This window comes from Lytechinus pictus, chromosome 5 (assembly GCF_037042905.1).
Source record: "Lytechinus pictus isolate F3 Inbred chromosome 5, Lp3.0, whole genome shotgun sequence".
NCBI lineage: Eukaryota > Metazoa > Echinodermata > Echinoidea > Temnopleuroida > Toxopneustidae > Lytechinus > Lytechinus pictus.
The window spans coordinates 49233248-49244601 of record NC_087249.1 but is presented as its reverse complement, the minus strand read 5'-3'; the positions used below and the strand labels follow the sequence as shown (position 1 = coordinate 49244601).

Below are 11354 nucleotides of genomic sequence, written 5' to 3'. Positions count from 1 at the left end.
TCATTCACTCACCTCAATAATATTTCTCACTCCGTGGAGACGTAATACAAGATGCTGACCATGCCTGAAGCCAAAAAGACAATAAATAAATAAAATCACATAAATACAAATCATAGAAAATCATAAACATGAAAGTCTATTAAAATGTGCAGAAGAAATACCATGAGAAAATCACTCAGGATATTGAATTGATTTTGACACAGCATATGAAAAGTATGAAGGGATGAAGGAAAAGTGTATCAGCAATTGTCAAAGGGGTACTAAGGGTAAACAACTTTGGTCACATTAAAGGTATCAAATAACAAGAGTGTCGCTGGGGCGAGCACATAATACGCCCGCCTGTAACGCAGAAAATGGAGTTATTGGTCAAGCAAAAGAAAAGTGAAAGGTGGCGACTTCACCTTTGACTTCTGACCTCAAAATCAATAGATTCCAGGGATCCATGCACTAGTATCATACACACCAAATTATATGAGCCTATTTTAAGTTAATCTGAAGTTATCGCGTTTACAAGGACAGCAGAAGGGCAAGATGAAAGCATGTCACTGTGACCTTAACCTTTGACCTTTTGACCTCAAAATCAAAAGGCTTCCTGGGATCCATGCTACTATCATACACACTAAAATTAGATAAGCCTAGGTTAAGTTAAACTAAAGTTATCGGATTTACAAGGACTTTAGACTGGTAAGATGAAAACATGTCACTGTGACCTCGACCTTTGACCTTTTTTACCTTAAAATCAATAGGCTTCCTGGGATCCATGCTAGTATTATACACACAAAATTATATGAGCCTCTAAAGGTTAATTCAAACTGAAGTTATCGCATTCACAAAGAAAAGTTAACAGACTGATGGACACCGAGTGTGATACCATAATTCGTCATGTAGGACGGGTGTATAAAAACATGAAATAAACCTAAAACAAACTACCGGTAAGTATAATTTACATTTTGCAATAAGTCTCATAATTAGACGGTCTGAACTCTTAAAAATTCCTAGAAATGGTTGGCAATAACACTTTAATTTAAGCATAAGCATGATTATTACAGATGCACTACAAGTAAACAAAGTTTTAAAAAAATGAAATTCTGACTTGCATCTGGATCAAAATAAATCTGACACTACTTAAAATATTTCTAGATAATATGAGGGAAAGGACATGAACCTGTTTAACTTCAAACTCTGTCTTGGAATAGTTACCTGAGAAATTCACCTATGCGTATGATGCATGGTGACAGAGAGAAGTCTAGCACAGGTAATCAAGTTATTTCCTTCCTATTCAAAACAATTATCCACACTGCAGCCCAATCTTAGCCCCATTCACATCAAGAATTTAAAGTTAAGTGACACTTAGATTCAAGCCCAAATCATAGCTTCATTCACATCAAGAACCCGGGGGGGGGGGGGGCACTTCCATGTGGCCCCCCTGGGTCAAAAACTTAAGCCACTGACTGCTGAATTATATGATTCAAGCCAAATCATTGCTCTGTTCAAACATGTATTTAAGCCGCTGACTATAAATTATTTGATTCAAACCAATCATAGCTCCATCCACACCCAAAACTTAAGCCACTAACTGCTGATTTTAGCCCAATCTTAGCTTCATGTACACCAAGAACATAAGCCACTGACAGCTGAATTCTTTTATTCAAGAGTTTACAGCACAATCATTCACGTCAAGAACTTAGCCCATGGACTGCAGAATTCTTTGATTCAAGTTCAATCAAGCTCCATTTACACCAAGAAACTAAGCCGCTGAATATATTATAGCTGGTGGCACGACATCTGCTCTGGCGACAATCGCTCTGGGCTTTATTTCGTCCAAGATATAGGGTTAGGGTTGGAAACTTGTAATAGGGTTTCATGTTTATAGGTTTAGGGTTGGGTTTAGGATAGGGCTTAGTTTTGAATCCAGGGTTAAAGCACTCATTCTATGAACAAGGTTATGATATAACCTTGTTCTCTGTTACTACTCCCTGTGTGGTGGAATAAGGTTGGCAATGTTTGGCTTATTTTCTCTTTTTCTTTGGGACAAATGCTCGATTTTTGTCACTGTCAGTTTCCATTACAGCTATTCATCATAAAACTTGGCTCTTAAGTAAATTTGATTCTTTAAATTATTTTTTCTTAATTAAAAATATAGATTGAAAAATGACAATTGTCTTGCCATATTACTTTCCACCAATAGAGGGCGTACACAAAAATATGCCAAAAATTCAAGTTTTCGAGCGTTCTGGTGAATACAAAAATTACTCCCAAGTTACTAATGAAAAATAAATTGCAACTGTATGGAAATTAGTATTTTTGGTCACAAAAGTGATATTTTAATGATTTTTTAAACTGTGTACAGCATTGGCGGCATAGTCCTACCTGTAGATTCCCCATAGGCAGGATGGTAATGAACCCTTGAGTGAAGTTTAAGTTGGTGTTTCCTTTAGTGTATGGAATTGACATTGGAGCAGTTGTCGGCAGAGCAAATGTCATGGAACCATATAATAATAAGAATAATAATAGGCACTTATAAAGTGCCATCTATCTAGAAATATTCTAATATGAGGCGCATTGTTTATTGTCATTATTACCCCGGCTTTAGCTCGAGCTGCCTTTCAGCGCTCAGTGCATTCAAGGAATTAATCCTGCCGGGTACATATTCACCTTGCCTGGGTTGAGTGCAGCACAATGTGGATTAATTTCTTGCTGAAGGAAATTACGCCATGGCTGGGATATAGCTACAGATCATCAGATTCTGGCAGATGGGTTTGGAGGATCTTATTGAATGTGAATTTCATTGCTTTACAAGGCAAACAAAAATCAAACTCAATACTGTATGCTATATCTTGCAAATAATGTAATGAGGTAGTGTTTACACATTTTTACTTGATCAAACAATTTCAATTAATACTTCATGCTAAATATTCATGTAATACTGCACATGCATATTTGCAACAATTTCAAATAAAGAATTATTCAAATATTTTCTTGTAAAACAAGTCAAAGAATTGGAATGGAAATATGCAACATAATCATACCACCCTGAAGCAAAACTGAGAAGTATCCACAATATCAGTAATCAGGATACATGTATCGGTTAAAGGTCAAGTCCATCCCCACAAAATCTTGATTTGAATAAATAGAGACAAAACAAACTAGCATAACGCTGAAAAATTCATCAAAATTGGAGGTAAAATAAGTTATGACATTTTGTAATTTCGCTTTTTAACAAAATAGTTAAATGCACAATTTAGTCACTGTATGCAAACGAGAGAATCGATGATGTCCCTCACTCACTATTTCGTTTGTTTTTTATTGTTCGAATTATACATTATTTCAATTTTTGCAGATTTGACAATGAGGACCAACTTGAATGAACCATAAAATGTTAAGCAATGGTAATTCAACATGTTCAGGGAGAAATAAAACTTTGTTTCACAGGACAATGAGGATAAAATTAAAATATTTCATATTTCATATAATAAAATACAAAAGAAATAGTGAGTGAGTGATGTCATCAGTTCCCCCATTTGCATACTGACCAGGATGTGCATATAACTGTTTTGTGAAATTAAGCGAAACTTTAAAATGTCATCCAACTTTCTTATTTTACATCCAATTTTAATGAAATTTTCAGAGTTATGCTTGTTGGATTTTTCTCTTTTTATTCAAATCCACTTTTTGTTGGGGTGTTGATCTCCTTTCACACAAATATCTGAAAAGATATATAATTTATTCCTTGATGAGCACATTCTACCACTGTGATACTCTTTTATTCATGACCAAATATTTATTTTTCTTGTTGACTCCTAAGAAGTAAAATGTCACTGAAAAGTGTATATCTATATTATGTTCACGCTTATTACTATATACCCTATACATTGACCAAAATCAAGTTTTTAAAAATTTAATCTATACCCAAAATTCCCTACTCCCAAATGTATTGATCTTGTTGACTCTGAGCCTGGAACTACTTGTAAGGGCATGAATTTATGAAAGTGGAGTAAGTATTTAAACCATGTGTTAAATTGCATGATTTCACGCCATGGAGCTATTTGACCCCTGAGTTGACTTGGTTAATGGGTTATCTTTTGTGCAATGCTCTCTGGGTTAAATCACTGATTACCTAACTTGACCCATGGTTTAATTATCCAAAGTTAAACCAGCTTTGTGAATTCCGGCCAACAAGTCTATAATAATTGCAGTCAATTTGATTCAGATTAGCCTACTAGTATCTCTTCACATATAACAGAAATTTCTTTTTTTTGAGGGGATTTTGAGGGGGTTCCATCAAATCATGTCATTCTGACTGCCGCATAATTTAGATCTATTCATCACGTAGTTTCATGACTCTAGGACTAGACACAATTAAAACCAACAAGGGTGTTCACACTTTATAATTAGCTGATTAAGTCTCTTTGTTTGGAAATAAAATCTAATTAAGCCCATCAATTACACCACAAGAGCAAGGTAGCATATTATTCATGAAGGTGGTTTGTTATTCCTTCTTAGTTTGTTTTTCTTTCAAAATCCTTTTAATTCTAATCAAGATGAGAGTAATGTAAGATGTTCCTGTGAGCTAGGGCCAAGTTAAGCATGGCTGTATGCTCATATGTTCAGCGAGCCTGAGGAGAAATGTTATCTCAATGCTGTTGTTTTTTCTCCTTATTCATTTGAAAATGTTTTTTTAATCCAAACAAATATGCTTAAAAAGGAAAAATTTTCTGCTCGGTCACTTCACTTCCTCGCTCGGCAGTGGCGGACCGTTTGCTTAAATTTCAGTATAAAATGGAGAGGTTGTCCTTAATTACCCTGTATCACAGCGACATCACTTATGTGGCCAATTTGAAATGATAAAATAATTAACCTTATTCCAATTTCATAAATCATAACTTTCTTACTTTTTGTCCACATTTGTTCACACATTTAGCAATCTACTTCTCTTTATATTTTGTTTCCTTTTATAACAGCTTTTTATTTGGGTTCCCAGTTATATCATAAAAGCAACTAATTAGATGATTATTTCAATATTATAGGATTCATTTAAATGTGGCAAGGTGCCATTTTGAACATTTAATAGTGAGGCTATATTCATAGTTTGATATAACATTTCCCAAAGAATGTGATTCAAATTGATGAGTAATTGATTATCAATGGTCATAAATAATCGTGAAAGAATTACACAGTTGTATGTATATATCTATACATGTATGTGGATTTAAAATGCCCTAACGATAATGGAGGCCATTCTTAAGCCATTGACTACTAAATGTTCCCATTCTAAATGATAAAGAGTATTAAAGGAGAGGTTGTTTTGATATACCAAGGGCCACATAAACTTGGAATATTACAATTACTATCATCATAATATTTCCAGAGGAAGTACATGTAGGTTAAGTAAAACAACTATTGTAATGACCAATCAACCAACATCTTTAAGGTGCATTCTCACTTTAGCCAAGTGCAACAAAAAAGACAATTCCTCTCTTTTTCAAAATACCATGAAATTAGTTAAGGCAAAATAATTTTGCAGAAGTGTTTTGAAATCCACTAGCTGACCAATGTCTGTGTGGAATTATTTTCCTTATTAGTACTAGTAGTAGTATTAGTATTATTATTATCGTTATAATAATAATAATAATTATTATTATTATCATTATCATTATCATTATTATTATTATTATTATCATTATTATAATTATTATTATTATTATTATCATCATTATCATTATCATTATCATTATCATTATCATTATCATTATTATTATTATTATTATTATTATTATTATTATTATTATCATTATCATTATCATCATTATCATTATTATTATTATTATTATTATTATCATTATCATTATTATTATTATTATTACTATGATTATTATTATAATTATATCATAATCATCATCATTATTCCTTTTCATAATAACAATAATAAGGAATGATGATAATGATACTATTATTACACAAATGAAACTTTCTCAGTGGTGAGGCATAATACCCACAAGGATGAGGGCTATGAAAACTTGTTATTATAATAGCTAAAACTCATATCCAACATATATTAATAGTCTACTCATCTTTAATATATAGCCTATACACTTCACTTCATTGAAAATTACTTTGATCTTCTTTGGATCGGTCTTAATCCTAAGGATTAATTAGTTCGAACATCAGATCGACTCAACGGCATATGGCTGTATTTTGAAAACCTTTGCTTATGAAAGCAGCCCTAAAGTGGTGTATTTTAAGGCTTCTTTCGAGCAAGGGGCCAGGCAAGATCAAGAGATTGAGAATAATTGAGAAGGTGGGGCTCTTTGAGTGCGAATGGGACTTGAGTGGGAGGTAATGTAATGAAGATTTTCCTCCCTGATTTAAATGAGACAAATTTAGTCTCCTGCTTAAATGTCTCAGTGTGAATGGGACTAAAATAAGGAGACAATTAATACTATTTTTCACGTTGAGGGCTTGAAAAATGTGCAGTAAATGGCTCACTTAATCTCACATCCAACATACATTGATGTATAAGGCATCAAAGTAATACTCCACTTCATTAGAAATCTGTGAGACAAACTTTAATCTCCTGCTAAACTATCAATTTACTCTTGGTGTGAATGGGCTAGAGTAAGGGACAAGGAGATCCTCCTTCTCTGATCGATACAAGATGTGGTTAATCTCCAGCTAAAAATACAAAATTAATTGAGGAGTGATAGTCTTGAGTAGGAAGACAATAATAACATTTATGTAATCAACGAAAGAACAGTTAATCTCCTGTTTTAATACATGTTTAATTTAGATGTGAATGGGACTTGAGTAGGACATACATGTAGTCTTGAGACGTTTCTCTCTTCTTGACACTAGATAAGTTTTAATAATCCCCTGTTAAGTTTTAATTTTCTTGGTTGTGGATGAGACTTGAAATGATAATGAATACTTTTTAAAGGACAAGTCCACCCCAACAAAAAGTTGATTTGAATAAAAAGAGAAAAATCCAACGAGCATAACACTGAAAATTTCATCAAAATCGGATGTAAAATAAGAAAGTTATGACATTTTTAAGTTTTGCTTAATTACACATAATAGTTATATGCACATCCCGGTCGGTATGTAAATGAGGGAACTGATGACATCACTCACTCACTTTTTCTTTTGTATTTTATTATATGAAATATTCAAATTTTCTACTCATTGTCCTGCGAAACAAAGTTTTATTTCTCCCTAAACATGTGGAATTACCATTGTTAAACATTATGTGGTTTAGTCAAGTTTGTCCTTATTTTCAAATCTGTAAAAATTGAAATATTGTATAATTCACACAATAAAAAACAAAAGACTTAGTGAGTGAGGGACATCTTTGATTCTCTCATTTGTATGTGACTAAATTGTGCATAATACTATATTGTGAAAAATAAGCAAAACTTAAAAACTTCATAACTTTCTTATTTTACATCCAATTTTGATGACATTTTCAGCATTATGCTGGTCTGATTTTTCTCTGTTGATTCAAATCAACATTTTTCAGAGGTGGCCTTGACCTTTAAGTATTTTTTTATTAAATAAGACATGATTAGGCCTAATGTGGGAAAATATTAACAGGGATGGACGGCAGTGGTCGGCCCAACCGGCAGAAAAGATTTCCTCCCACCACTCATCATGAAACACACTGTTTCCATCCACCACTAATTTCAAATTAAAAGTGTTTCAAAACTAACTCCTTGCAAAGAGGAAACTAAGTTCATTTCCATCTTTCCATCTTGTTTCATTAGCATAATTCACATTAAACATTCTTAATTATTTTCAAAGAATGTTAGATTGTTATTACATTGATGTTTCTCCACTTTAGACTTTAAGACCACCAACTTGGCCTGAAAATTACTTTGTAATGCTGTGAAATAGCGACCACCACTAAGATGGGTATAGCTAGAATACTGATGGTTATAATTCTTAATATGATTATAAAAAATTTAAACGTTTTCACATGATCAATTAACTACATTCAAAAAGTTATTCAGTTGTGGGACAGTTGGTGTTTTATCACCGAGAATGAAAGTCATCACAAGAAATGGAACACATATCAGAATCATTTGAAAACTTTTACTTACGGGCAAAGTTCTACCTCTAGATATGTTTCATCTGATCCAAGAAAGAAGGCTTCCACCACTAGGATAAATGGATATGAGTATGACATAAAAAGTAGTATCTAGTAATTAAACAGTAGTTGAATTATCAGTAGTACTTGGTATTATTACTATTATTATTAGTAGTAGTAGTAGTAGTAGTAGTAGTAGTAGTAGTAGTATATAGTGTAGTGGAGGTACTCGGAGGTAGTAGTGTTAGCAATAATATATAGTGTAGTGGTGGTGGTGGTGGTGGTGGTGGTGGTGGTAGTAGTAGTTAGTAGTAGTAGTAGTAGTAGTAGTAGTAGTAGTAGTAGTAGTAGTAGTAGTAGTAGTAGTAGTAGTAGAAGTAGGCAAAATAATAAAGTATATGAATAAACAAGTAGGAGTATATATATATATATATATAAAAAAGTAGGTTTGGTGGGCTCATTTAGTATTTAGTAGGTAGTTGGAAAAAAAAAAGATTTATGTCCTTGATTATCAGTCAAACTAAATATGTGCTTTCTTTAAAATCATCTTGTCTGTCTAAACATACAGATAAATCCAAATGGCAGAGTCAGAATCTCTACATTGATTATCATTTCAAATTCTCTAGAAACTACTACATTTCATTTATTGTGTCCATTTTAATGGATAATTGTATATATTTGACAATTCTTGCTACAAAATGAATTAAAAGAATATAAGAACAGTAAAAATCAAGTGAACATTACACAACATGATCATGAACATAATTATACAGAATTATAAAATACAATCAATGGTTTTGCTGGCATAATTAATATAAGAAATAAATATGTTGATTCATAGCATATTGATGTGAAATATATTTTCTTCACTTTAAATTTATTCTGTCACATCTCATTCATTATTTCAAACATTAAACTACAGTAGTAAATTGCAGAGTTGTCTGCTCAAGTAATTTTCTATTGTTCTGCCTATATACATGATTATATTACATAGGTTATGTAAATTCGAATCAGTGATAGGTCAATACGCCATCACGTGACCAAAGCTGCGAGGATCGCATTTGTTATATTCTAGGTTTTGACGTCACCTCAGGGAATATACTGCGTTGTATTGTCAATTGCGGCGTTATATTCACTAAAATGACGTCACTCGCTGCATACAAGTTGCGTAACAAGGTAATTGTTTATTTGATGTACGCGCTAATGTTAACGCGTCGATTGCATAAAGAACGCGCTTGATGTATTTTCCAAAAAAAATCTATTATGACGTAGATGGATCAGAGCTGTAGCAAGAATTTCGGGTTTGAGCCAGATGATGAATGCAATTTCTGATGGCGAATCCACATAAACTATATAATATAACAGATATTGCCTGGTCTATCGTTTTAATAAATAGCATTTCAACTCCCCTCCGAAGCTATATTTTTCCCTCGGGATAATATTTTCCCTTAGCGCTGCGCGCTTCGGGCAAAATATAATCCCTTGGGAAAATATAACTCCGTCGGGGAGAGGAAATGTTATATTCAAACTCTAGGTAGGCAATATCTGTATAATATAAACTATAAATATAATGAAAAAAAATCCTACCTTCATAATCCCAGAGTCCAGACTGAGGTTTACCAGCAGGACCTGGAGGTGCAGGATCATTATAGAATGGTGCCACAACTTCTAGATTTATCCCACCATCTTCTTTGGACTTTGACATAGAGAGCCTGACTGGAGTGGGATGGTTTACCAGTCTTCCATCCCACTGTGTCTCAATGCTGAAGCTTACTCCAGGATCCACCATTTTTTCTGAAAATTAGAGTGTTGTAAAAAGTAGATAATCTTCTTTATGTCATATTTCATTAATGTCAGTTCCATACATGGAAGAAATAGAATCAGAACTTTCTAACCCTATTTTTAAAAGAGTTATTACCAAATATATTAAATCAAATTAATTCTCAAATAATATGTGAGCACTGAATAAATACATTTAACCCAATGTGGAAAGTTCCCTCAATGCATTTTAATTCTAAATTTTCCTTAAATAATACACTCTTTATGACATAAAAAACAAGTTTTTTTATATAATATTATTCAACGTTGCATATATACATGTATGTACCAGTATATCTTTTTCAATTTGAGAGACGGTAACTCTTCCCCTAAAGGTAATCTTCAATTTGAGATGATAAACTGGATGAACAATTCTGTGAGAAGGGGATTATTAAAAAGGGGAAATTCACCCTCATGTCAAGTTGGTTTAAGAAAATCAGAAATATGCACTGAAATAATAAAGATTTTGCGAAATTCCATCAAAGAATGAATGAATTATGGATGTTTAAATTTCAGGACATCACACTATCTTCTTGTCTTCCTGTTGATGCCCACAATCATAAAAGTTTATTATTATAGCAAGTTTAATAAGGAAGATCAGTTGAGAAGACACCTGTATTGCAACGTCTAAACTTACTAAAGCCAGAGATCCAGTTTAGTTATTCATTCCCCCTTATCTTACTCTCTTCTTTTCTTTTTTATCACAGGCGCAGCTCCCCATATAAAATATTGAATTCTATCAATTTCAATTTTCTTAAAATATATCAGGAGCATTATTTCATACTAACATAGATTCTTAGGATAAGAAAAGCATGTATTGCTCTCTTAATATTACTTATAATCATTATACAGAAATTAGTGTGAATGTGATTGATCAACAGTGATCGACTGTGCCGTGCAGTGCCTAATTAACATTATTTACCATACACGGGACTGTACGGTAGTATTATGTGATTCAATAAATACAATTTGAAACTCGAAATCATGGGAAAAGAACCAATTTAAAAATATCTTTCATCATTTATTCATTCTAACAACTTCGATCATATGGTTCTTACTTTAAAAATGTCTTTATAGTCATAAAAACAGATTAAAAGGTACGAATTTCAATGAAATCGCACTTACCACACGACACCGAAGCCGAAGGCAGCTGCTTTGGAGTACCGGTACGGTAAGGGGGCGCTGTCCATTCTCTGCTGATCATTACTAAAAATGAATAAAAAGACTATAGGCCTATAATGATTAGTAGTATAAGAAAAAGGTTAATACATCCAATATTATAAAAGTTATCATGTCATTATGGTTAAAAATAAAGTAGACGGGTTTTGGTTTGGATGCTTCTCCATTCACTTTTTGTTTCGTTGTTGTTTTGTGTTTTTGCGTGTTTTATATTAATCTTTATCCAGATTGCTGTATGCTCATTTTTTCTAAGAACAAACGTAGAAACTTCCTTTTT

The 11354-nt window shown here is 32.8% G+C and overlaps 1 protein-coding gene across 1 annotated transcript; it reads right to left on the bottom strand.

The window, feature by feature from the left end:
• Window positions 1-11076, bottom strand: LOC135154203 (UPF0462 protein C4orf33 homolog). Its single transcript, XM_064099536.1, has 4 exons — window positions 11024-11076; window positions 9668-9874; window positions 8094-8151; window positions 1-64 (listed from the first exon to the last, which is right to left on the bottom strand). The coding sequence occupies exons 2-4, from the start codon at window positions 9867-9869 to the stop codon at window positions 1-3; spliced, it is 324 nt and encodes a 107-aa protein (XP_063955606.1). The 5' UTR covers window positions 9870-9874; window positions 11024-11076.
• Window positions 11077-11354: the final 278 nt, after the last annotated feature.